Source organism: Grus americana, chromosome 2 (assembly GCF_028858705.1).
Source record: "Grus americana isolate bGruAme1 chromosome 2, bGruAme1.mat, whole genome shotgun sequence".
Lineage (NCBI taxonomy): Eukaryota > Metazoa > Chordata > Aves > Gruiformes > Gruidae > Grus > Grus americana.
The window spans coordinates 79260807-79288510 of NC_072853.1; the positions used below are offsets into that span (position 1 = coordinate 79260807).

Sequence of the window (27704 nt, forward strand, 5' to 3'; positions counted from 1 at the left end):
CCTGATAAATTGGGCAAGAATCCATAACTGGGAATTGAATTCACGCTTTACAGACTATCCATCTGAAGCACGTACCCACGTTGCTTTCCTCCAGGAAGGTTTGTGCGTTGTTATCCTCCCGTTACCCAAGGGCCGCACAGGCACGCGCGTCAGACGTGCCTGCACCGGCGAGTTGAGGTGTCTGCAATTCTCCCACGTGAAACTGTTTCTCCTCTGTCTGCTGAGTCCAGAACCGTGGCAGGATTGGCAGGAAGCGCAGAAGTCACTGTCTGGCCCTTCCCTCCGACTGTAGGTCACCGGGAAGCTGCACAGATCCAGCCCAAGGGCAGGATCACAAGAGGGCATCATGGAACTTCTCACCTCCCATGTGGAGGGGCCATTTTTACCAGCGTGACTCATGGCAACAATGCCCTGCAGAGCTGAAGAGGCTTTCCCTGCGCTGGCTAGACCCACTAACAGGTTTGTCTCTCCTGAAATCAATCAGCAAGGAGGTGGGAACACGATGTGCAGTGCCCAAACCAGAGAACCGCACTAATTGCTGACCAAGGGCATAAGCCAAGGAGCAAGGGGAGCTTTTGCACTTTTACCTCAGAGGTTGGCATGAAATCTTTTTGAAAGACGGGAGAGTTTCTTTAATATCAACTCAGTGTGGTGCAGGGCGAACTATTTTCTCATGGGAGATACACAGTACCTTGCAGGAGGAAGGGGAAGGAGTGACATAAAAAAGGGGTTTGAGATGGAGGGACAGCTGAGGATGTGGCACCTGAGGTGGGACCCACCTGGTGGGAGACTTTGAAGCAGAGACACTATGGGGTTCGAAGACACACGTGGTGGCTGCAGCTCCATCACAGACTACTTAGTGCTGGCCTGGCATGTGCCTCCAGCTGGGGAGGAGCCAGAGGCAAGGTGGCTGCGTGAGGGAGCTGCCAGAGGTGACTGCGAAAAGAAAAATATTGTGGGGCAATGAAAACAACTGAGGGGCCGCACCTGGAAGGATAAGACTCTGTTGAAGCTGAAGGGGCTCCCTGGGCTCACAAGTATTTCACTGAGGGGCAATTGGGCTGTGTTCAGGACGATATTTTAGCTGCATCTATTCCCTCAGCATCACAGATTCAGGCGAGACCTCACCACGTGATTGCTGTGAATTACACCGAGAGGCATCAAAGGAGCAGAAATACAGTGATGTTCCCCTAGTCACTAGGGATGGGTGTGCCTCACCAACACCTGATTAAATCATAGTAAAGAGAAACCTGATGTTACTGGAAGGATTTGTGGAGGTGAGGAGGTAACGTTGTCATCCAGGATGAAGTTTAGATTCAACTCTGAATGAGGAGCAGGGGGTGGGGCAACTGCCTGAGACCACGAGAGATGACAGAGGATTTGCATTTGCTGATTGTGAAATAATGTGATGCACTTTCCTGAAAAAAAAAAAAAAAAAAAAAGGAAGGAGCAGCATCAGAAACTCAGCTGGTGCTGGGGCTTCTGATGAAGATAATGTGAGGGAGAAAGGAGTGGAGGACACCAGTGCTTTGTGAAAGAGACATTATTAAACATCAGACGATCCTGATGTGGAGGAGGGGCAGGCAGTGTAGCAAGAGGCCATTGCAGCTGCATCCAGATGCCTGCAAGTATTTCAGGATGAAAAAGGAGGCTTACAAAACGGGGGAAGCACAGGCATGGATCTGAGGACAAGAGTAAAGGAACAACACACCCCACAGACAGACTACGGCAGCAGCGTAGCTTACCGCTATTAAACAACACAGAACTAGTAATAAAAGTATTTGTAAATTCATCCAAAATGAGAGAAGGGCAAGAGGAAAGTGCCGGTTATTAGCAGGAAGGAGGACTAATACCAGGAAGTCTAGTAAAGACTGAAGTGTCCAGAGCCATTTGGTTCCATCTTCACAAAGGTTAATTTTAAACATATTCTGAATGAAATTAATATTATAGCAGAAGCAGGAGTATAGGTGTACAGAGGGGGAAGAAAAAATAAAACAGAATAAGTAAATGTGGACAGGTTTGAAATTCACCTCAGGGAGTTTAATCACCTCTGTGAGCCATGATATCTCTAACTGCAGGGCCAGAGGTGAGACATCCCCGGGGAATGGAGGAGGACAAACACAGAAGCCAGCCTTTCCATGTAAGAAAGGAAGGCACTGGTAGCACTTTTAGGCTACTGGTAATGTCTGAAAAATATGAAAACAGATTATCCAGAAGTCAGTTGATAGACATGGAGTAGATAATAAGATGCTAAAGCAAATAACAAGGTGGCAGCCAACAAGAAACTCCTGCCCTCCTGAGCAATCCCCTTCTAGACCAGTCTGGAAATGGAAGGAGAAGAGGGATTGGAAGTCGTCACTCGTACTTTCTTCCTATGTTCTGTGTATGTCTGACAGTACTCTCCTATTCCTACTTTGTTCTTCTTTCTCTTCTGAGTTTTCCTGCACGTCAGTCTTTTTGTGTACTACCCTCTTCCCACTTGTGCAGGTCCTTCTTCTCTGGTCCTGCACCTTCCTCTAGTCTCCTCACTTCCTCAGCCATGGTTCCCAATTTTTTGGAGCCCCCTTTCAGTCTGCATGCATTTCTTCCCATTGCCCTCCCCCTTCCCTCTTTCTAGCTCTGTTTTTCTGAATACTGAATAGGATATTGTGTTTTCAAGAAAATGTCCCAGCCTTCCAAACCAGAACCATATCTACCTCAAAGCTGAAAAATCTTGCAGCTGAAAATCTCGCAGCTCAACAACTCTAAACACGGCTTTTAGGAGAGCATTTCTCAAGCATGAGCAGAGTTTCAATGATTTTTTATTATATTGAGATTAATATAAAAAAGTGAAATTTTCATATTTTAGAAAATATGCCACATGAGATTCTAATAATTTTAAGATACACAAGATCAAATTTAAAAATCTTTTTTACATTTATATCTTTCAGCATTTGAAAAGCCATTTCTAAGCATCTACTTAGAAAATAAGTGCAAATGATCAGTGTTATTAGAAAAGAGTTTTATAAAATATTTTGATGCTTTTAAGAACATTTTAATCAATATAGTCTGTATTATTTTCTGATTTCCTACAACCATTGATTTATTTTATGGGCATTTATTTATGCTAAAGATATTTATTCAACCAGTTGATCATATCCTTTCTTCCTTCCTCAATATAAGGTTTATCTTGAGGATTGATATCTTCTCTTTTGCGATGTACAAACCCATGCGTCTGTCCAGGGTAAATTTTAACTTCATAATCAACTTTACAGTTTTGTTTCAGCTTCTGCTCCAGCAGGGTGACCTGTAACACAGAATGTTCCGAGTTGGCTGAGTACAGAGTTAACATGTTATGTATTTACAGTTCTCAAATTGTCCTGTTTTTTTTTTTACTTTTCTGGGAGATGGACACAGTGTGTCCTTGCCATGCATTTCTGGTACTACACTTTATTTAACTAGGCTTTTTTCTCCAGTAAAATAACAGCATGTGACTGCATAAAACTGAAAAGAAAAAAAAAAGTATATGGGATACTGTAATAATACCTGTAAATGTAAAAACACCTATTTCTCAGTGTCATGAGAAGGTTAGGATGTAGTGAGCACTGTACAAGTTATTGCTGATAGCCTTCACAAAAAACAAAAAATGAGGCAAGATTTTGAATTAATTTGAAATTGAGGGAGGAGAGGCACAGGTACAAAATTGGTAGTTCAAATCTACTGACACTTTTTGGCAGGGAAATTAAAGCTCAATGAAAGCGTGTCTTCCTCTTTGATCCCCTGTAGATAATCATCTTTCTCTGGTCATTCTGCACCCGTGCTCCCCAGGGAGGCTGTTAACAGAGTACCAGAAAGGAGAAGCTCTGCAGGACAGTGGGAGAAGGAAAAGGATGGTCACAGGATTTTTTAATTCTCCTGCAACAAGTGATTTCACCGGTACAGGTGGGGACTTTCTGCAGATTTTATGTACCATCACTATGATTAAAGAGGGTCTCCTATCTTAAACTTGACAGAAGTCTTCCTTTGGATTCTTGCCCTTTTCCTCCTAGGAACTCTCATGTATAAATAATTTGTATTTTGCAACAGAAACAGAAAACATTTTTTAGTGTCACTGTAAAACTTTTTAATTGGGGGATAAACAACATAAATTTGTGTAGAACTACTGTAAGAGTTAGTGAAAGAGGAAGAAAAGTGCTAATTAGTTTTCTACTTTCTCTTAATTAAATACCAAATCACAAAACAAGCATGAAAAGCATTAAAAAGACAAATATCTCAGATGAGAAACTAACCTGCTCCAATGGGATGTGTTCATCCATTTCAGCAAAAATGAAGAAGGTGGGATGAAGCAAACTGGATCTGTCATCAAAGAACTTAATCACTCCTAGGGAAGAAGGAGAGGCATATACAATGAGTCATGCTACTTAATGTGGTTAAATCACTACCAAAGCTATACAGTCAAAATAAAAGACATTCTGATCGGTTAGAACTGATCAGCTCGTAATGCAATTAAACACGCTTTGCTTAAAAGTTCCTTTTGTTGTGAGACCTTCCTGTGATTTGGGATGTCATTAAAGATAGAAAGACCATCTGTGTCTGAAAAAGTCAGGGAAGAATTGTTACATTTGCCCATTCATGTGGTTTTCTTTGGGCATCTGCTTCTGACCACTGTCAGAGGCAGGGACCTGTGAAAGATGGACACTTCAGAGCTGCTCACCTCTAGTCTGGCATGGCCATTTTTAACATAAATGTAAATATTCATCATTCCAGATACATGGTTAGGATTTCAGTGTACATATACTGATATAAATTCATAACAAATCAATATTGTAATTTTGACTATTCAACTATATTTGAATTTAAGTAATAGTAAAACTAGCTACCTACCAACCCTGCCACTCTTTTCATTATTGAAATTATTACAATAGAAAAGTAAAAAATTAGTGAGTAGCATTGTTGAATTGACTCAGCTGATGAGCAAATCAGTGCAGCAAAATAGTCCCCATAAACTTTCTGAAAGAATACTTTCAACTTCCTTTCACCTCAAATGAATATAAATTGTTCTGGGTTACACAGAAGTACAGAGATTTATAACAAAAATATTAAAGGTAGCATAAATGCATTAAGAATGGGAGCGTGAGAGTGCAAGGGTTAAAACAGAGAGTCAAAAAATGGTTCATATTAGTAACAAGGGGCGACTGCCAGGAGTAACGTTGAGCAATAAGGCGTTCATGTCCTGACCTGAAGGTCCGCGGCCTGCGCAGCCCCCAGCCCAGATGACTCTTTGGCGAAAGACCCTGCACTCTAACAGAAGGACAGCAAAAAGGTTGCAGCATACCACTGCTGCCACGTCTTTCCCTGTTAGCCCAAAAGGGGACCAGAGTACAGACATGTGTGCCAAACAGGTTTTCCAAACAATAAAAAACAGACACTGGGCAGCAACCTGTCCTGAGACTTAAGCAGATGGAGGTAAGCAAGATACTGTGGTGAAGATTCACCTCACAGTAACTGCTAGCTCCTAAAAGATATAAAAGATGAGCCCAGAAACCATTTTGTCATTGCTAGCCAAGAGGAACCTGAACCATAGTGAGGCCTTGGCATTTGGTGTCCCTTGTACGCTATGTTGCACAGGAGCAATCCTGGCCACGCCGCTTGAATACATTGATCTTGCTGGCTATGGTTAAGTGCAAATACATGAGTGTGCAAAATCAAATTGCTTAACGATTTTGTACAACAAAATCACCTTCTTCTACAAGATGTCACACCACATTTTGTTACAGTAATACTCCTACAGAAAATGTTCCTGCACTGGTCATGTCCGCTCAGAATGTAATAGGTATTTGAGACTTACCATAGAGGGACACCCCCGTCTTTAAATGAGGATTTTTCAGCATCAGATGTTGTACTGCTGCTCCACCCCAGCAAAACCCAATGACACCAATCTTCTTTGCACCACAATGTTCACTTAGATACTTCAGGACGACATCAACTTCTCTGAGACATGTAAATGAAAGTAGATTAAGGCTCTAGCTCTATTCCCCTGGCCTCCAAGGTGGCTGCTGCTCAGAGACTGGCTGGGCATCGGTCTGCTTGTGGGAGGTGGTGAGTGGCTGTCTTTCCATCACTCCAGTTTTTTCTCTTTCCTTCACCTATCAAACTGGCTTTATCTCAACCCATGAGTTTTCTTGCTTTTGTTCCTTCTATTCTTTAAGCTATTCCTTTAAGCTGAAGGAGGGTGGATTTAGATTAGATGTTAGAAAGAAATTCTTTAACGTGAGAGTGGTGAGGCACTGGAACAGGTTGCCCAGAGAGGCTGTGGCTGCCCCATCCCTGGAAGTGTTCAAGGCCAGGTTGGATGGGGCTTTGGGCAACGTGGTCTAGTGGAGGGTGTCCCTGCCCATGGCAGGGGGGTTGGAACTAGATGGGCTTTAAGGTCCCTTCCAACCCAAACCATTCTACGATTCTATGATTCTCTTTCCTGTCCCTCCTGGGAGGAGTGAGTGAGCAGCGATATCGGTGCTTGGCTGCTGGCTGGGGTCAACCCACAACACTAGTTTACTAGTATTCATTTCTAAAATACAAGAGAAACTCCAGGGGAGAAGACAAAGGAGAAAACCAGTCTTCCCAGATGACTGTTATTGGAACATAAAGTGATTTTATAAACAGCGGTCCATTTAATTTCACAAATGGCGATAGTTGTCTTATTGGCTAACACAAATAAAAGTTTAAGAGACACACAGCCAATCAAGAGCATCCCGTTATCACAAATGTGGCTACAGATAAACTCTCTCTCATTGGGGAGACATATTTTATGAAATTGTGGAAGTAAATTTGAAATTGTTGCTTCAAAAGTCAGCAGTAACATTATGCAATCAAGTTATGTGTCAGATAAAAATGGGGGAAAATAGAAGAATGGGAAAGTAGCATGTTTTGAACTAGCTGGGACCTGACAGGGAGCAGGACCAATGTTCCCTAGCTAAATAGTGTTTGGTGACTACATTTGCACCCTATCTGAAATCCATGGAAGTTGTGCCTGCCTCCAGGAACTGAATCAAACTGAAGTGGAAGGAGTGAGCTGCAGTTTCTAGCCTTTGCTGGTTCTTCTCTTTGGATTCATTCATCTCACTTCTACTCTCTGCACAGGTAAACACTGGGCACTTCTATTCTTGTTCAAAGTTCTACTTTTCTACAAAAAGCACCCCTCACGTAACCATGAGCTTGACCCATGAACTGTATGACATTTCTGTTTGAGGACACCCAGCTGTATTTGACCCATTAATAATTTGGGATCTAATCCTGCATATTTACTGAGGCAAAAATTCCTACAAAAGAAGGATGTCCACTTGCTGGACAAGGAACAATGGTTGTACTTGTCTATTTTGCCAGCATTTCGGGTTTTCAGCCAGTCATCGAAAGACGCCCAGTCATTAGAAGGTTTCCAAGCTTCTTGCCCCACAAAAAAATCTGGGCAGATGGCTCTGCAAGAAAAATGAAAACATTTTTGCCCATGAAATAATACTGAGAAAGGATTCAAAGGAAGTCCATGTGTACCACACAACAAATCCATTTTGCTGAAGACATGTAGAATTTAATCTACATCAAAGCACTATATAGGCAACCTTAATTCTTTTTCTATGTCTAATAAGGAGACTTAGCATAACTTTCAGATACATTTTTGGCCCATTAAAATTCATTAATTAATTTGACAAATTGTTAACTGCAACTGAAAATCCTTAGCGGTTTCCTAATGAATTTAAAAAAAACAAACCAAACCAAAACAACAACAAAACAACCAAACAACAATTTACATGGTACATACATTTGGGCTAGAAGGAATGCTAACCCAATAACACAGGAAAGAGGACACGCAATATGCTTTTCACATATTTGAGTACTTGTTTCCTTCTTTGGCACAAGCGGGTACACTTTACCTTCAGGGAATGACTTTCAGCTTCTCTGGCATTTTTATGGTGACAGCAACGTTGCACAGATGCTGCGTGGGGACGGAGGAAGCAGGCTGCTTTGGGCTCATGGAGGACGAAAGATGCAGAATAAGACTTTTCTGTTTCCTCTCTTCTTCTGTGCTTGCCTGCTATGTCGTTTTGGTAGGACTACTATGTTAGACTTATGATGATTTAACAAACAGGAAACTCTTTAGAGAAATATTTAAGTGAAGCCTATGAAATTATTTGTGTTTGTATGGTTTATATAAAAAAAGGAAATAGTTGGTTCAACAAACTTTCTTGTTAAAAAGACACTTTCAAAACAGTAGTATTGCTTACATGTATCCATTAGCCGCCAGCATATCAGCCATGTATCTGGTGTTTGGGAGTTGCCATCCAAATATATCATGAATCACAATCACAGCTTTGTCAGTGCTTGCAGGTGGTTTGCAAACATACGCCTCGATGTGCTCAACTTGTACTTCCTGCCCACAACCCTCATAGTCAAACCTGTCTCCAATACCACACGGGCAGGGCCTCGATTCGTTAGCCATGGCTGATACTAGGGAACAAAAAATATTCAGTTGTGAATGTCCCAGCATACCATACCGAAAAAGATCAAAATACAGCAGTATCATAGATTGTTGAATTTTTGAATCTTTACAGTAGTACTGTCAACATACTGATTACTGTTAGATCTGAAATGCAGCATTAGTCAATAAGTCCATTGCATTGCTTTTTATAAATAATACTCTTGTTAGAGTTACTTATGTTACGAACTCTTCAGCAGGGATGTGGTACATAGTTAGGAGTTTCTGTGCCCTACAGTAATATGGTAAAAATAAAGACCAACCAGCCAGGCAACCATCACTAATTATTTAAATAGTGATGAAGCCAGTTCTTTCACTCTTCACCATGTGTATGTCCTTGTCAGGAATGCATAACTTTCCTTAGAACAGACCGTAAAGGCTTAACACAGGATTTAGCATTTTGAACAAAAAAAAAAAAAAGAAAACACGGCTACTGTGTAGAAAGATACAATTACATTTAGATTAAATGTGATATTTTCCTCCAGAGACTTAAAATTTTCCATAGCTGACCTTTTCAGTGTCAAGAAGTTCTTTTTCTAAACTAGATTTAGCATCAGATATTGCAGACTTTTGAAGGAAGATACTTAAAGAAGGTGCCAATAAAAATATACTAATGAAAGCCAGAGTATAAAATCATATTTATCTAATATTAAATAAGGAATGCATTCAAACTCCAAGATAGCCAAGAAGAAAAGTGAACATAAGGACAAAGTCCTTAAGTTGAGCCAAATGTTTTATGAACAAGGTAACAATAGGGCATGGTTAATTCTTTACAAACTATTGCTTAAACGAAAATAAACAATTCACAAAAGTAAAAAAATGCCAGCCAAATCTAATACAGATTTATATAGCTCCTTGGTCTCAAGTTAATGATTTTATGCCACTGACCTTTGGTTAACCAGCTGGGTGAACTGACTTCATATTGCTGCAAAATGACTCGAATAACATATTTGAATACGCAGAGTATCTCCAAATTATTAAGGAACGTGGCGAGAATTTGGATAAAGCTTTACTTAAATCCTCTACAGATAAATTGTGTACACTGAGAAAATTTTGCTAGTACAGAAACAAGGATGTTCGAACTTGATTATGCCAAATGTACTCACAGAGAGAAACAGGAAAAAGCAGGTTACTGAACAGTCCCTGAACTAGCATGACTTACATAGCTGTGGCACTAAAGGGACACCTTTAGGAAAACAAACAAGCAAACAACCCTACAGCCAGGAGATTTACACAGATTTCCAGGGACCAAGATGTTCTGGATTTGCAGACTTTAAAATTGAGTATATCCCAAGCAGTATTAGCAGGGGTAGGGTTGCAGATCTTGGGAGATTTCATTTTCACAGATCAATTTACGACAAGCTTTATCTTATTTGAAAGCTGTATTAACTCTGGGCACACATTTATACTAATCCTCTACTATTTTTTTAAACAAGCCATTCCCACCCATAGGTGGATTTTTCCTACATGTAGTCTCACATATAGGACTTCTAATTTAAAATAAGTATACTAGGGAAAAAAGTAATAGATGAGCATATAAGACAAAATACAGTTTAAATATGTAATAGGAAAGAGTTGGTAACTAGTTTTCCATCCACAAACTATTTCCTTTTGATTAGACTAAAATACAACAAAACCAGCAACTGAATGTTAAAGAAACATGTATTTCAGAACTCCAGAAACACAAACACAATGCCTGTACCAGTCAGTATATCCTTAAAGGCTTTAACTGCAAATATTTTACATTATCTGATAAAACATAAAGCAAAAGATAAAACATGAAATACTTAGAGATGCAGATACAGCAGCTGAGGCAAAGAGCTCCAGGCACAAGCCTGCGAAGGGTAGTGGTGGCTTGTATGGTTTATAAGCCATATAGACTTGCAAGCTTTATAGTGTAATCAAAACGTTTTGGTGTTTCTACGTTTGCCATAGTACGCATTACATCCAAATAGTCTCTTTTTCAATTTCTGAGATGCTACTGAAACATCCCTTGAAAATTAATCCTCCTCTCTTACAGCTATCAAAGCTATTCTTTTAGGAGGATCTGTAAACCCACAGCCTTGGTGTTCCACCATCTCCACCTGCAAGCACTTGAGTGTTTATCTGAAGACCAAACAATAACTTTAGTTTTCAGAAACTTGAACATACAATCAGAAAAACATAAAGATATTGCTGTGCGACTCTTTCAACAGACTCTCCTGAGTCCTCCTCCTGAAAGGTCTTCCTCACCTCAGGAGGGAAACTAAAAGGTTTCCGAACCATCATCTCAAACAATTAGGGAAGAAAGTAGCCCCCTGATAGCATATAAATGAGCATGCGCTCTTTAAAAAAGCACATAGACAAAATCAAAGTCCCCCAAACATGCTAAGTCAGACTTGTTTTACATTTCTCAGGAGAAAAAGCCGTAAAAGTTTTAAAAAACCAAACCACACCCACGCATACCTGTAGCACAGGTGCCAGACAGCAGAGGCAAGTCGCAAGAGCTCAGCCCGGATGGATGGTTACCACCGAATGTGATCCCAAAAGAAAGTGCTGCTCAGAACATGAAAGGGGTGAGTGCAAGGATCAGGTTTCTTCAAATAAGAGTTACGTAAGTCACTGCCTTTATCTTTGTGTATCGCAGAGTCACAAAGTTCACTCTTTTTAAAGCCGTTAATTTTAGTGCTGGTGTAGGCAGGGTGCACTACTGTGAGGAGCACTGCTACAGCTGAGTACCCAATCTTCCTTCTTACACAAAATGCCAGTAAGCGTTAGAGGTCTTTGTTGACTTAGCTGAGCAATTCATTTAGACAAAACTTTTTTTTTTTTTTAAAAGGGTGTTCCTTTGTTTTTAAAGGTTGGGGTAGTATCACTTTTAAACATTACATTGGCATTATTACTATTTCCTTAGACTACTCATCCATTGGTAAAAGACATATCTAAAGTCATCAGCAGGGTGAGGTAGTGGAGACATCGTTTCAAAGTTTTATAAAAGACAACGCTTATATAGTATAGGAAAAATATTTTCTCTTTCAGAGTGAAAATAAATAACATGTAAAAAGGTAACAGTTTTGTAGATTGCTGTACATATCATTATAATAAGTATTTAAAATGCCGATACATTATCACAGGACATTTTATACATTTTTTTTTCCTTTTGAATTAAAGTGACTGCCTGATCCTTGTATCCCTCCCATTCTCCTGATTTTCTTTTTATTGGATTATTAGGATTATTCTTTAAAGAGCTTTATCTAAGGATATTAGCAATCCAAATTTCACTCTTTCCTCAGAGACACATCTAAAAAGTAGTACTAAATGCACGTTAGTTTACCACATTTTTGTCTTGGGAAAGTGACCAGCCTTACAATTTAGTCCTCATATATAACCTGTTTTTCCATATTCTAAATAACTTTGTCAATGCTATTTATTTACAATTCCTAAAATAAAGTCAAATGAATGAAAAAAGTGTACCAAAGAATTCCAGAGTGAAGTCACAAGGTTTAAAACCCAACCCTCTTGGTTTGTTTTTTTGGCTTTTCCCACTTGTATACTACAAACAACAAATTATAATACACAGGGAGCTTAGATACTCCATAGCAACTTCCAAGAACAGCAGTAAAATAAATGTAAGAAAAATTGGCAGTTTAAATCATTCCTAGAAAAGAGAAATGACAGCAATGCTTGCAGAACCTTCTCTCCACTGGAGTTGCTTAACCACATTTTCACTCCCATAGTCACAGTAATGTGGCTCTGGTAATTCTTCTTAATATGTAAGACCATTCCCCTGCACCTTAATATTAACATTAAACTTTAGAAATTGAATGGCTTTTAATTTGATTTCCTGCTGTTTGTGTGTTCCTTGCTAGGCAACACATGCAGGTTTTTTACTTAGAAGTCAGAATTTAATTCAATACATTCATTATCTCTGTACATGCAGCTGGTTGCACTTTGTAAACACATACCTCTCTCTTGGATCTCGCATTTCCAGCTCTTACTCAGTGACTTACAGTTTCATCACAAAGATTTGGCTGTACTTGTAGTAACTCGTAGCTACCCCTTCACTTCAAACAAATGCTGCATCCCAGTTTGTTCTTTTCTTTTTGCTTAGTCACGGTGTTAGTGTTACAGCACACATGCTGTTGCGGTACTTATGACTGACTGCTGTTCTCTAAATACATGACCTGATTGTCCTCTTGCACATGAGCTAAGCCTCTCACGCTAATGGAACTCCACTAACGTGGAGCTATCCAGGTTTTACACTGGGGTAATTAAGGTACAATAAACTTCCAGACCTCTACCACGTTCTGGAAAAACGTGTTATGAGAGCTGTATCATCCAGGTAACAGCTGGATTAATACATTACATATAGATGGTATCATACGAAAAGCAACACTTCATTGGCAGTCACAGGCCAGAATTCTCTGAAGACCTCCCCATGGGAAAGATGGAGAGCTGTTAGCAGCATGCAAAGGAAGAAAACATGGATGGGAAAAAGCAAAAGAAATTAAAATCCCGTTGAGAGACAGATGGTTAATACATACTGTTGACTATTTTTAAATGACACACCACAATGTGATAGTGTATTAGTTTGAGAGATTGTCATTAGTAAAATTAAGGCTTTCCTAAATCACATTTTCTTCCCACTAACTCACCTAACAGTCTTTATCAGTAGCACTGAGAAAGTGAAAAGGGTCACACATTCTTTTCTTTTTTTTTTTTTTCTTATAACTTTAGAAGTACCAGCACCCAGTGAAGACACTAGGCAGCTGGTTTCAAACTAATGAACACAAGCCTTTCTCCCCATGAGGCACAATGAAGCTGTGGAAGTCACTGTCACAAGATGCACTAGAGGCCAGCATTACAAGCAGGTTCAAGAAGGGACCGGCAAATTCACCGAGGCCACGTCCATCAGCGGCCATTCCACACACTGCTCCGGTGGCAACATCCAGCTCAGTACTCCCCTGAACGGCTGCCAGGATGCGGAGTGAGCGGGGAAATTCCCTACACAGCCATGGGTGCTGAGCTAGATGCAATCTTGAGCTGATACAACACAGAGATTTTTGTTGTATCACTGACGGAAAAATGATGTAACACAATACATTATGCAAAAACATGTAACATTTCTTCTTTAAGCAGCAACCACAGTTTGTAAGCCACACATTAAAATGCCCTGTCTGCAGATTGCATTGTACTTCTGAATTCCTAAACTGACCAGGAAATCAGCTACAGAGTTCCACAGAACCAAAGGTAATCTAAGTAGCACCCCATCTGAATAACCTTAGCCACAAGTTTTGAAACAAGATATGCTCATTTACATCATCTGTTAAATCCACATCTGCCACCAGGGTACAAGTCAAAAAAGCCTAGTCTCTCAAAATGAGCTTCACCAAACAATGTATGTGTGGCCCTAAATTTTGGACTTGTGATTTATGTGGAACTTAGATGAACGGTGGCCATAATACACAAACAGATTAATTTACCATTAGTCCAACTTATTTCAAGCATTAAGATAAATCTCAAGGAACTGGAGAATATTTCACAGCATATTAAAACATGATACTGCTAGGTGACCTCTGAGATTTCTTCAAAAGAACATAATATGAAAGTATCAATTAGAATCTACTGACAAAAATATATAAAACATTCTGTTTGCTTACTTCTTTAATTTCTATTTCAACAAACTCTTCCCCTAATTTTCTAAAATGTGTTATTGAAAATCTCCACAGTATACTACATAACTGCATTACAAATTAAGTTGCTTGCTCTTCTATCAAATGTATTTATTCAACCAGTTGATCATATCCTTTCTTCCTTCCTCAATATAAGGCTTATCCTGAGGATTGATATCTTCTCTTCTGCGATGCACAAACCCATGGGTTTGTCCAGGATAAATTTTAACTTCATAATCAACTTTACAATTTTTCTTTAGCTTCTGCTCCAGCAGTGTGACCTGTAATATAGAGCACAGTAGTAGCTTTATTAATATAGCCATATTCCATGCTGCCACTCCTCATCTTATTCATAATTCAACTCCCTAATTTATCATTCAGGCTAGACACTAATAACCAAGCTCCATATGGGCAAAACAAAAAGTAAAATTACATAAAGAAAAAACACCTTTGCAGTAAGGGTGTAGAAAATTTGTTAGAATATAAAGGCAGGTCCAACAATCTGCAAAGATACAGATATAACAAAAGTATTTCCTATATGTGAAATATATGACAATGCTAAATACACTACAACTGAACAAAAAGCTTCTAATGGACACCTATGGATGCAATTAGGCGTATCCAACATGGTTTATGGGTTCCTAGGACCAATAGAAAACAGTGTCATACAGCGAAGGATAGCTCCCTGAGTAGAGTACCCCAAAACAGCATTGGGATTTTGATAAAACTTTGCTACCTGGGTTACTGGCCATACTTTTACAAAAGAAAGAGACTTAAGAAAAAAAAAATAAAAAATCAAGTTTTCATTCTTTGCCTAGGTTACATTAGCCCAATGTCTATCTCCATCTTCCTGCTTATTTTTTGACCTTCAAGCACTATTATGAGGCTGAGTTTTGACTCCCAGTTCAGGATGGAAATTTAAACATGCAGAAATTAAGGAAGACGGAGTTTATTAGCATACCTGATGAAGGGGAATGAAGTCATCTTTTTCAGCAAAAATGAAAAATGTAGGGTTCAGGAGACTGGATATATCATCAGAATCCTTGATTAGTCCTAGAAAACATTAAAGAAACAAAAATACTCTTCAATTGACTTTTAAGGTGAAATCCAGACTCAAATACAGCACTCTGCGTCTGCAGTGAAAAGTTTTCGTGTCTCATGTAATATGCAGCCATACATACTAGCTTTACTTTCAAGCTACTGTAACCATGGCTCCTAGAAGAATACCTTCCTAGATTAAAACTCTTTTTAAGCCAGTTTCTTAAGATACAGACTGAGTATCTGAATTAATCGGACTTGAAAGATGCCTTCCGTGCATACAAGCTTGAGTTCTTTTGAACTGACTAGGAAAGTCAATGCTTTAATAAGCAGCCCAAAATTTACGTTCTGAGAACATTAGCAAAATCAGTTTAGCTATCCCAGCTTCCTGAGCAGAGCATAAAAGGAAAGCTGGTGTTAAAATAACCACAACCTAACTTTACAGAGTAGCTACAGCAAAAATAACACACTCTGCTCCCGTGTGAAGTTCTAGCTCCGCAGCATGCAGAGCAGTAGTCAACAGGAAAAGGGAGCTAAATTGGGAAGATGACCGAAGGACAATACGTATGTGTCCAGACCTGAAATAAAGACATAGCTGCTATGACCCATTCTGAAACTAGGAAAAAATATCCCCACCACCATCTTCTTTGCATAATATCCTTCCTACTCTGCTGAAAATATTTCTCTTCATCAGCTGACAGCCTGATTTGAAGAAATAATGCTAGATCGAGTATTTAAGCTAGACAACATACATATGCATGTGTACCTGCTTGTATTACATCCTTGTATTTACCTACCATAGAGAGATACACCAGCCTTTAATTCCGGGTATGTCATCATCAGGTGACGTACAGCAATACCACCCCAACAAAAACCAATGACCCCTAATTTCTTTGCACCACACTGTTCCTTTAGATATTTCAGGACAGCATCAGCTTCTCTGGAACATATAAGAAAATGCAAATTAAGCACCCATAGTAAAACCAGTATCTGAAAATATAAAAAGACAATATAGAGATGCATATAAGCGTCCCCATATCATGCTGCCACTATATTTTCTTTCATACACTTTAAATAAATCATTATTTTAGACAAATATTAGGGGTTGCTAATCTGTAATCATCAGAAAGAGGAAAAAAATAACTGAATGGAATTAAACAAAAATGGAACATAAATAACATACATCAAAGGAAACCTAAAGGGATGGAAAGTAGATGATTGATTAAACACCTACCTAAGAGTTAAAAAAGCTTAAAATTCTCTGAGAAGCTGGATGAATTTTTGCTTTGTAAACATAGATAGAAAAAGGAATACAAACCTCTCTAGAGAATACTATTCATTAGACAGTCAAAATGCTGACAATAACTGTGATATTTGCTGTGGGAAAGTCAATGTAACAAACACAGTTTCAGCATTTACAATGTAGCTTGAAATACACCTTGCCCAGACGCTGTATTCTGAAAATAGCCATTTACCCCTGAAGCAGGTGTCACCATGCAGAGACAGTAAAGAGAAAGTATTGATGGGAGAGAGGTAGCAGTTAAGTCTTTTATACCACCTCAAGACTATATTTTCAGCCCCAGTTCCTTGCCCTGGGGCACGCAAGCTATATACACCGGCAATACATCACCCTCGCAAATACCACATTATCTGCCAACACACACACACACACACACAGAGAAGCAAATTAAGTGCCAAAAAATTATTTCTTCACTGGAGCTGACACTTGAAACATGTGAATCGCGCATAAGAAATGCCAGTCAGAGACCAACCCTTCCCATTGCAGCAGAGATTGGACAGATTCCAAACTAAAAGTTTCCACGACAACTGACCCTTCTGAGACAGGAGCTCTCTGGAAATGATTCAGTTATGTCTTCCATAACCTTCTCACCAAATACCTAAGACCAGCAACTTTGAATGTAGCTACTCCCAACAGTCCAAGAAAGATAGTTGCTATCCCAGGAAGTTAATTAGTTTGGTCTCTAATTAGTCTGACCCCTTCTCAGTACTGTCTTGCCAACAGCTTCCTTCTGTGTTATTAAGGCAGCAGAGCACCTCTGCTAGTGACAGGTCTTTGCTGATAAATGCTCAGGCAGCGTTGCACACAGGAGGGGAAGACATGATATCTTGGGCAGGACTGAAACAACAGGAGACTTTACTTACTAGCAAGTTAAAATTAACCAACAGTTTAAATACAAAGCTAACTGGAAGCCATGACAAGCCACAGATCACCACCGCCTGAGCTGTGTTCCTCAAGGACTCCTTCATGTGTGAAGCACTACCTTCTGTTTCTCAATGGTCCCTACGTGCACTTCTTCACTGAGGACGTGAGGGTCACTTACCATATGAGCAGCCAAATGGCTGCAGGGCACTACCCCTACGCCAGGATTTAGACACCAGAAGATTCTAGTCCAAGTTACAGAGAAGAAAACACTTTAGCTTGGCAAAGGACCTTGGCATCCTGTAGCAGCCTGAGTTCAACAGCCCAAGAACATACCTGGTCTACAAACAGTAGCAAAACTCTTTCAGTGAAGAGCAATAGTTGGACCTTGCCTATTATTTTAGCTGTTCCAGCTGTCATTCTTCCTCCCTCCTTCAATTATTTCATCTTGTTTGGTTTTGAGTCAAATTTGGTTAACTATCTGCCAGTGTCCCTTCTACTCATAGTTTTCTATCACTCTGCCTAGGACACATGCACTAACAAAAGAATCCCAAGGTGTTATCAGCATGCTGAAGAAATCAGTCCTGTTTCTGTCCAATGGTGGTGTGTTTCTGCTGTGAGGAGACATGCTAATTTGGACCACACAGTCTGCCTTTGAGCAGAGGAAGAAGCCCTAAATCTGCCTGTTAGATTCTCTCAGGAAACAACAAAACAAGAGGTGCTGCAAACACTGCTGCAGTTCAGGAAGACATCAGTAAAGTCTGTTTCAAAATCTGCAAGAGAAATCTAAAATAGGTATTACAGACCCCATTACTAGAAGGAAATTATGAGTTAAGGACATTCTAATGTAATTGAGCTGATGTGCATCCAGGAAATCTGAGCAATCAAGAAAATGCCAACACAGAAAAAGGGATGCAGTTACACCAACACCTGGACAGAACTGGAACCAACAGAGTTTCTTCAGCAATGGTGCCTGGGTAACATCTTTAGGAGCTAATGAAGATGTCCTTGATCCCACTAACTACAAGAGCGTATAGTCAGCATGTAAGTACAAGCTTGTACCTTTCCCTTGGCCTTTGCTAAGCCAAGAGCCTGACTTTAAGGTTGTAGCAGCAAACAGCTCTGTTCTCTCACTGCCATGTAGCTGTGCAATATAACTAAGGTGCTAGCAGAGGACTCTTGCCTCATGTTGTCCATAGTTAGCATTTTTTTTTAAAGGTGGCCAACACACCATGAGTTCAAATCACAGCAAACTTGGTCTTAAAAATTCTTTATAGTGAAAAGGCGAGGCTGCACACCAAATCTGTGTTCAGACCCCTGAACACATCCAATCTTCCCTCCCCCAGGGGTTTGCTGCCAGGACTCAGGGTCAATCTAGAGACAGTGCAGCTGAGGGCTGCATCCCTTCTAGTGACCACGGGGAGAGGCTCCCAGATAGCAGCTTGACCTCAGACCTGCCTCAGTTGACTCTGACTGCCATCCTAGCGCCTGCCCGGCCCATCTTTCTAGAGTACTGTGGGATGGGGCCCTGGCACTGCCAGCCGATACTCCTCTTTGGCTCTGAGCACCCTGTCTCCTAGGGAGCCGCTGGCCCTCACTGCCCCCTGATAACAGATGATCCAGCCATCAGCTACCTGGGGCGACTACTGAGAGTGTTGTCCTTGAAGTCTGTTCAAGGCAAAATAAAAGGTCACTGATTCTGTCTGCTTCTAAGGAGTCATTAAAAAAAGGCTACCTTCACTAGTAGATTAGCTGCATCCAATCTCAAAGAAAAAAAAAATAAAAAGAAAAAAAAAAGCAATATCTGACAGCAGCACACAACGTGATATCCAGCTTCCCGACGTCTTACTTGTTTATTTTCCTGGCATCTCGATTTTTCAGCCAATCATCAAACTTGGACCAGTCATCAGAAGGCTTCCAAGCTTCTCTCCCTGCAAAAAAGTCTGGGCAGATGGCTCTGCACACACAGACACAGACACACATGCGTGTGAAATCAAAATTGAATGAATTAATCAAACACTGAGGTTTTTTGGCCCTTCATAGCATGTAAAGTTTCTATTCAGGCATAATTTTGTTTTGATTTCTTTTTCCTGAGAAAGTAATGTTTTTAAATACCATTGTTAACTATTCTACAGAAACACCTATGAGCTTTAGAAAACATTTATAGGTACCTATATAGGCTTTTTTCAATGACTAAACCACACAATACAATTTGTGATACAAATCTAGAAAATATAAATATTTTTATCCCTAGTATTTTACCTATTTTGAGTATCTAATTTGAAACCATATACAGTGAAACAATAGATTATCTTGTAAAAGATGATCAAACTCGGTCCTGATCACAAATATTTTAGAGTTTGCATACAACATAATACCATTTAACATAAATCCATCGTTAATGGGCTACATTTAAACAAAGACAATTACATAAAACAGTTATTTACTACACAGCACATCACAAGGCTCACTTATGAGTGAGGAAAAAAAAAACCCAAACACCTGATGGACTGAGGTCAGCAAAGAACAAGTGAAGGGAAATTGTGTGGGAAGAAAGGGAGGAGTGTTTTACCACAGACTTCATTTGGTGACTGGAAAAAGGGAAGTACAGTAAGAGTGCACTCAGTACTAAAGAGTTCCTGCATCACAGGGGTGCCCAAACACCGGCTCAGGATGACCTCAGCCAAAATGTGTTGCATGACCAGCAGCTGAGTTGTGATGGTACAATCACCAGCAGATAATAGAGTCTCCTCATGCAGAAGGAAACAAGCAAGGATTCCAGAAGCTATCATCACTAGGTCACTCCCAGAAGCTGCTCTGTGTTCTCCCAAGCCCAGTGCAGCAATGGGATCCCTGGGAATCTGCTATCATCTTTCATTTATTAAATGCCTTTGGCTCTCTTCCTCCTCAGACACACAGTATGTATCTCAATGATCATGGTGAAATGACTGGATCAGTTTGGCCTAAAGCAGACCAAAGTATGTTGCAAGCATTTTTTTTTTTTTTTTACTGTGTTTGATCATTTCTATGAAAAAACAGTGACATCTACAGCTTACTTGTGTTTGGAACGGTATGGGCAAAATTGCACAGCCTTTGGATAAGTACCTGTCAGAAAGGCTATGTATTGCTTTGAAGGCCATGCAGAAGAACAGGTTCTTCCCCACTCAAATTAGCCTGATAAGATACCATAAGCCATCAGTCTTAATGTGGTCTCTCATAACTCCGCATCCCATACTGCACTAGAGCTATTTTCGTCTCAATAAACATTGGTGCACCAGTTCAGCAGCATCTTGAAGCAATCAGGGAAAACACACATGGCCTCTCTTCATTCAGACACTGCTGCATGAAAACTCTCAGCTCTCCTCCTGCCTAGAACAATGGAAACCCCAGCCTTCTTCCCTTGACCACTGTGATATTAGCAGTACAGGTGCAGAGAAAGAAGGTGTTACAAAACGTATGACAAGTCATGAATGACAGGGGAAAATTACAGGAAGGCAGTGTGGAGAAATACCAATTCATCAGACAGTGGGTACTTTTGACTGAGTGGACTCTTACTGTAATAAGGAAGCACACTGTCATACTAGCGATTCGCCAGTATGCTGCACAGCATGAAAGGTGTACGTCCAGTCTCACATTGAGAATGATTGCATTTTGTCACAAGACAAACATACTTCCAATAATGGAGCAGAATAGGGGATGTCAAGTCCTCAGGAAAGACAGCAGCAAGGAGCAGACTATAGACCAAATCATTGTTCTAGTATGTCAGAAAACCCTAATCCTGACAAAGGTAATATCTTTATGTCACAGAGACGTAGAGCTGCTTTCAGCTCCGCAGACAGATCTCAGCCATGTGGCAGCTGTCTGCTGACATCTGACTTCCCTCATGCTCCACAGGCTGAAAGGCATCATCTCTCAAAACTAGACCACTACAGAACTGGGTGGAGGTTTGCTTTTTGGAACTGCAGGCCAGTCCCAACCTTATACGAATGTTTGTAATGTATACTGTAAATGGAATACCTTGCAGTATATCCAGTTATCCCAAGATGTTGCTGCATTTTGGGATTTAACTCCTGTAGAGCACCAAAAATGAGCATGAAAAATTTGCACGGGGGAAAGGGATTGTATTTCATACCCCATTTGTGCATATGAGATATTCAATATCATATTCAAAATATATGACATTTATTCATATTTCTGCTGATGACAATTTTTTTAAATCTCATCATATAATTTAGCTTGCATGACCTTATTTTAAAAAGACTTCTAAAAACAAAATACACACTTCTGTTTCAGAATACACTATTTTTAAAGCCATTTCATATTGCTGGGAAATGCATCAGAATCACTTTTACTGCATCCTTGTTTTCAATATTCTACATGTTCTATGTGTGCAGTCATTTCTTCTATAAACAGCAGAAGCATGCTGTACTCTGCAGCAGTTCACAGCAATGTTCCTTTGTGTCTTTGTATTATGCAAATATATCACTAAATTGCCCTGGTAATAGTTTCGTCTCATGTGTGGGAATAACAGTTCTAACGTAAGGCTAGAAATCATAAAGAGTGGGATTTCTTGGAGAAGAAAAGATTTCTTACATGTATCCATTAGTTGTTAGCATATCAGCCATGTATCTGGTGTTTGGGAGTTGCCATCCAAATATATCATGAATCACAATCACAGCTTTGTCAGTGCTTGCAGGTGGTTTGCAAACATACGCCTCGATGTGCTCAACTTGTACTTCCTGCCCACAACCCTCATAGTCAAACCTGTCTCCAATACCACACGGGCAGGGCCTCGATTCATTAGCCATCTCGAAATCTGCAGGAAAGCAAAAGAAGACAGAGAGTAATATAATTTATTTGCAGTAACAACTGCAATTATGGGTCATAATCTTCACGCAGTCCCTGCAGTCCCCTCCAGACACCTAGTAATACCCACTTGATACTGCAAGGTTAGAAGTAAAAGCTCCAGGTGTTTACTGTAAACAGGCTCTTGACACCAGCCCCCTCTGGTTGCCCTACATATTCATGAATTCCAGGTCAGTCAGCATAACCCAGGAGTGTGGTAAGGCCAGAAGAAGGGCTTATGTCAGCCCACCATTCCCAGCTTTGTGCCTGGAGCAATCCAGCATGTGATAACTACATTTCCATGTGATGTCCCCACATGCTGCACTTCATAACCACATGACATAACCATTCCTCTCATGTAGTCTTACAGTTCCTCCTCACAGGCTGGCACCTGGTAATCCCTTGCCATCACTCCTGTGAGACCCCGCTGTTAACATGCTGCTCTTCTGACTATTTTTTCCCTTCAAGTTTTCATTGTGTATGTCCCCTTTCTTCTCCTCTATGGAGGGTCCAAGGCTGCTGCTGTTGCTGCTTACATGTGCTTTGCTGTCCCCCTTGTATCCCCTGCTGCCTACAGCCCTTTCCCAGGGAACCTATCACTAACTAGCATCTCTCAAAGTTCTAATAAATCAACTCAGACAAGGTAAATCAGCAGAGGGTTTTCTCTGAGAGTTACACACTATGTAATCTGAACTGAGAACAGTTAGAGAAATAGACATACATCAGTGTTGTGTATATAACATATCCTCATACATCACAGATACGTACCTTCTCTAGAGATATACATTTCAAAGGACAAACTAGAAGCTACTTCATTACTCCTCAAGTGAAGAGAGGTTTCCAAAGAGTTTATGACCTAAGAGGTCTTCTCAGAAGGAGGCCTCAAGCTCAATTTCCTGTTCCTTTGAACTGGAGATAGGCCACTGCAGCACATTTTTAAACCCAACTAACTTTTGGTGCCCCCTACTCTTCCCCCCTCCACCAAACAGTAGGTGGTCACACACAGAGCGTTTTTCCTACCCCAGTTTGAGAAGCTGTTTAATCTAACTCTGCCATCACTCTTAACTGATCAAAATTGCATTGTTTGCTTATGAACAAGAGCTAGTTTCTCTTCCCATGTAAACGTATGCAGTGGAATGATATTCCTTCATCTGGCTGGTCCCCTTGCTAAAGTGAAATGCAGCATGCTGGCAATAAAAATCAAATGCACTCCTCAGTGCTTAACTACTTTTTGTTAGGAGTATATCTTAACCACTTATCCCCTTCTAGATGTTCTAATTCAAACAGATCTTTAATACACTTCCAGTACTCCCTTCCCCCTACAATTTCTCTGCTACAAATGTGTGCCACTTGGTAAATGGTATTAAAAGCAAAACAAGAAAATACAGTGAACAACAAAACAAATTACTCCAAATCCTGCCTCTTTACACCAGTTATGCTCTTTCACAGGACAACGTGCTTTGGGGTGATACATGGAGAGGTTCCCAGCACCAAGAACTGGCCCCCTTTAAGGACGTCTCTCAACAGTGCTTTTTGAACAAAGTTTGTCTCCCGACCTTCTGAAATCAGTCACCATATAATCTTCAAAAGATACAGCTGGAGTTTAACCTGCCAGTTAGACTGACTGCAGCTTTGCCAGCATGACACTGAGGCAGAAGTACCTTTTCCAAATCTCGGGCAAAGCAAAGGCCTGAGACTTCAAACGCACTCTGTATAACTGACCAGACTTAGGACAACTCTCCTACCATCATGCTTGCTGACTGTTTTCCTTCATGAGCAGTTCATCTGAGCAGTAAGGTAACGAAAAATTATTTATATTTAAAACTTCTTTGAAAATAAATCTGTTTAAAAATACATGTTAAAACACAAGCTGTGTTTAAACAAAAATAACAGTATTGCCAAGTTTTAATAAACAACAACATGCTGCATTATTTTTTAAAAAATATAACAACTTGTAGAATGTTTACAAATTATTCACAGAAAGGGGTAAATCATCTTGTACTGCTGAGACTACCCCTACAAACGTGCCAAAATTCACAGCATAACCTTCCTTTGAACAAAGTGAATGCTTGGTAAAAAGTACTAATTAGACTGACATGGATTTTCAAGAGTATGTTAAGAATAGTTCACAGAAGGGATTAATAGAGAAGTTGAGCAGATCATGAGGAAAAAGCTTGTTTCTCCTCACACCCCCTAGAATTTATCTGGTACAGCTGTGAAACTTCAAATGAAATACAGTTCAAACTTGTCACAGCTCAGACAGATGAAGACTTTTAACATATCAACTATTCACGTTTGATCTCCGCCTAGGAAATCAGCTGCACTGTCATCTCTTTTGACTTTTCTTTCAAAGCTTTATGAAGTGTGAATTTTATCATGACTTTAAAATGCTGCATGCCTTCATGCCTTGCCTTTTTTTTTTTCCCAAAAAATTACTCACTATACTTTACAGTCTCACAGTTTTATACTTTACAGTCTCACAGTTTTAGACACTTTGTCACATTTTATCATGCCCACACATGACATATTTACAGCCCAGATCTGGTATTTCCATTGCCTTGATTTACCCTTCCCAGTTGCGAGATTTAGGCTATCACATAAGCCCCCTCTATAAAATAAAACCAAACAGTAAAACAATTTTGGTAAGACCTAGTTTAGGCAGAGAGTCCTATCTGTGAACTTCTAATATTGCAGCCATAGCACAACAGCATCTGTGCTGTTCTCCCTCCCACAGTGGTGAGCCTGGGGATACAGCATCAACACAGAAATACGTAACAAGATTCAAAACTGCTCTAGTTTGAAACACGTCTGTGCCTTCTCCTTCATCCCTCTGTTTATTCTTCCCATTGCTCAGAAACACCTCATCGGCCTTTTTCCTGCTTCCTCTATGGCATGTCATCAAGGTGGCAACTCCCTGTCTTCTCATCCAGCGAGCTCTGATCCTCAAGTGATAGGAGTGCCAGACACAAAACTGGGAAAAACGGTCTCCACAATAGTCCATACTATAGCAGAGGCTTCTCCTACCTTTAAATGAGCGCCAGCGATGCTTGGATGGCAGAAGTTCAGATTTACTAGTTGCTGTTCTTTGAATGCTACTTCTTGAGTGACAGATATTTGGATTGCTTAAGGTACGTCCCCTCTCAATTGAGTTTTAGTTTGCTGAGTCATTTTAATGTGATTTTGCACTATTTGACCAACCAAGTTTAAGTAACAGAGAATTACAAGGAGATTAACTCAGCATTTTGGACTTAATACCATTTGTCATGGTTAAAATTCCCTTAAGTGGCTCAGTATACCTCCATTTATATTCATTTATATGAGAAAAAAAGATCTTACTCGTGATGAGCAAGCATAACCAGAATACCCTCAGGGTGCAATTCAAATCATGCTTCTTCCAACTCATTGGCTTATCAAGTATAAATGATATCCCAAGGCAATCTTATTTTACCATGTACAGGAGATAAACCGATAAACATTCAGAAGTGCAAAGAAAATGTAGGGTGTGACAATGTTGTATCACAACCAGGGCTCCCTCTGAATAACTAGAGTCCTAAGGAGGAGGTGACATTCCACATTTTATCATAATCCAGCAGGCTACAGTGTCCTGCTGCACGCAGAGACAACATTCAGCAGCTTTGCCCGCAACAGAAGCCAGGTTTCCTCTGATAGTGGTGTACCTTTACTGCAGGATTTGACAGGGACCATTCAGAGTCTTGATTATTGTAGTTAGGGCCAAACCCCCTAAAAGTCTTCTTCGTGACAATCAAGGAGAGGGGCCCCACCTCGTGGACATTTCCTGGAGCGAGTATGGCTGTGAAGCTGTTAAACACACTGCTTCTAAGGCAGTACTGAAAAGCTAGCTATGATAGCAAACAGCATCAGATCTTGCCTAGAGTTATGTCTGGGCTGAGCAGCCAGGGGTTATGCGCAGAAAACACCTCCTTTCTTTCTCCTGAGACAAACAATCCATCCCTTTCCATGGGTGTGAGGAATCCTGCTTCAATATGTCTTTTAAAGACCTGGAGGAAAGTTTACATGCTGCCTGAAAACTCCTCACCTGCACACTGAGGAGGGGGGATAAGGGTAGAGGGGAATGAACCAGGGTGAGGTGAGGGCATCCACCGCCACCAAGATCAGCTAACCAAGCCTGGGAACAATATATCATGGGTCCCAGAAGCCATGGCACCTGTGGCCATGTGCTGTGAACAGCAGGAGAGCCTGGATCCCCAGTATGGCTGGAGACATGCCATGCCAGCCCTGATGACCCAGGCTCAGTGCATTTGGAGAAGAATACAGGCAGGCTTTCACACCTCTTCCATAAAAGCTGTTTACACAACCTGCAGCTGTGTCCCATCCATGCTATCCCACAGCTACAAGACCCGGCTCATTAGCTTCATCTAAGGAGGCTCCCCACTGAATGCTTATTTTTAAGAAGCTGTGTATTATTTGGGAAAACAAACAGGAGATAGCTGCTGCACGTGCAATCTGTGTTTCTAGCCCGCTTCAAGCAGGTTTTTAACAGCAATAATGCAACTGACATTTTTTAGTTCAGGACAAGCTATAGCAGACGCTGTTTTCCCTGCTCCCTCAAATTTGTATTTTCATAATTAGCAAAAGCTTCATCATGCTCATCCCTTGTCTCCTACAAAAATGACGTTATATATGGCACTGCCTTCACAAACCCATAATATTTGGAAGATTTTTCTGAGGTCATGAAGGCAAGAGTGGTGGGAATGCTGCAGGATCAGAACCTGGACATTTGGCTACACAACACAGAGCTAGGGACCTGGTATGGCCATTCAGGGACGTGAGCTAACACAGATTTGGGTTATCATGCAGAAAGCACCAGGCTGCCACAGGGATTTTGGGGGTCAGAGCAGGTTTGAGGTTGAAAGTGCCTCTACAAGCCACCTCATCCAACCACCTGCTGTGGGTCAGGACAGCTTCTAAGCCTGACTGCACCGCTGCAGGCTTCACCGAGCGGTTTTGAAACCCTCCGAAGAAGTAGATTCCACCACTTCTCTGGGCAGGTTGCTCCACAGCTTCATTGTGAAACATCCTCCCCTCCTCAGAGCCCAGCACTTCCCTGAACGCCTGCTGCCCCTTCGCCTTCCCCTGTGCCCGCCTGACAGGGCCTCTTCCACCGCCCCCGCGAGTGGGAAAAGGCGGCAGCACTCCGGGGTCCCGTCAGCCCCCCGGGGTCCCATCAGCCCCCCGACCCGGCCGTCCCGAGTCACCAGCCTCGCCTCGCCTCGCCTTGCCTCGCCTCGCTCCCCAGCCTCCAGCGACAAGCCTCGGCCGCCCCGCTCCCGCCTTCCAGCGTCTTTCTCCACAAGAGAGGCCCAAGTCGTGCCCCTCCGCAGGAACCGCGGTGCGATGCCGCGCCTGAGGGCGCAGCCGTCACTAGTCGCGACCGCGGCTTGTCGTTCGCCCGGCGCCAGGCACGCAACGGGCGGCGCCGGCTGCCGGGATCCGGGGTGGGGAGGGCTCTCGGCCGCAG

General features: G+C 41.1%; 2 protein-coding genes across 2 annotated transcripts; both read right to left on the bottom strand.

Moving 5' to 3' along the window:
* Positions 1 to 2835: 2835 nt before the first annotated feature.
* On the bottom strand, positions 2836 to 12576 carry LOC129202268 (carboxymethylenebutenolidase homolog). The gene is made up of 7 exons (XM_054814725.1): positions 12454 to 12576; positions 10955 to 11044; positions 8259 to 8481; positions 7347 to 7454; positions 5828 to 5970; positions 4269 to 4360; positions 2836 to 3286 (listed from the first exon to the last, which is right to left on the bottom strand). The coding sequence occupies exons 3-7, from the start codon at positions 8471 to 8473 to the stop codon at positions 3107 to 3109; spliced, it is 738 nt and encodes a 245-aa protein (XP_054670700.1). The 5' UTR covers positions 8474 to 8481; positions 10955 to 11044; positions 12454 to 12576; the 3' UTR covers positions 2836 to 3106.
* Positions 12577 to 14134: 1558 nt separating this feature from the next.
* Positions 14135 to 25977, bottom strand: LOC129202267 (carboxymethylenebutenolidase homolog). Its single transcript, XM_054814724.1, has 6 exons — positions 25882 to 25977; positions 21953 to 22175; positions 19209 to 19316; positions 15996 to 16138; positions 15122 to 15213; positions 14135 to 14441 (listed from the first exon to the last, which is right to left on the bottom strand). Exons 1-6 carry the CDS (start codon positions 25907 to 25909, stop codon positions 14262 to 14264), a joined length of 774 nt encoding a protein of 257 aa, XP_054670699.1. The 5' UTR covers positions 25910 to 25977; the 3' UTR covers positions 14135 to 14261.
* Between the last annotated feature and the right edge of the window lie 1727 nt (positions 25978 to 27704).

Bases quoted from the DNA above. Each gene is read 5' to 3' on its own strand.
- LOC129202268 (XM_054814725.1), bottom strand. From the start codon at position 8,473: ATGGCTAACGAATCGAGGCCCTGCCCGTGTGGTATTGGAGACAGGTTT. The intron at 5,971-7,346 runs GTACAACCATTG...TACATGTCTCAG, and splicing joins AATGCTGGCAAAATAGACAA to AGAAGTTGATGTCGTCCTGA. The intron at 3,287-4,268 runs GTTAGTTTCTCA...TCTGTGTTACAG, and splicing joins AACACATCCCATTGGAGCAG to GTCACCCTGCTGGAGCAGAA.
- LOC129202267 (XM_054814724.1), bottom strand. From the start codon at position 25,909: ATGGTCCCTGTCAAATCCTGCAGTAAAG. The intron at 19,317-21,952 runs GTAAGAAATCTT...CTGTGTGTGCAG, and splicing joins CTAACAACTAATGGATACAT to AGCCATCTGCCCAGACTTTT. The intron at 16,139-19,208 runs GTAAGACGTCGG...TATATGTTCCAG, and splicing joins GATGCCAGGAAAATAAACAA to AGAAGCTGATGCTGTCCTGA.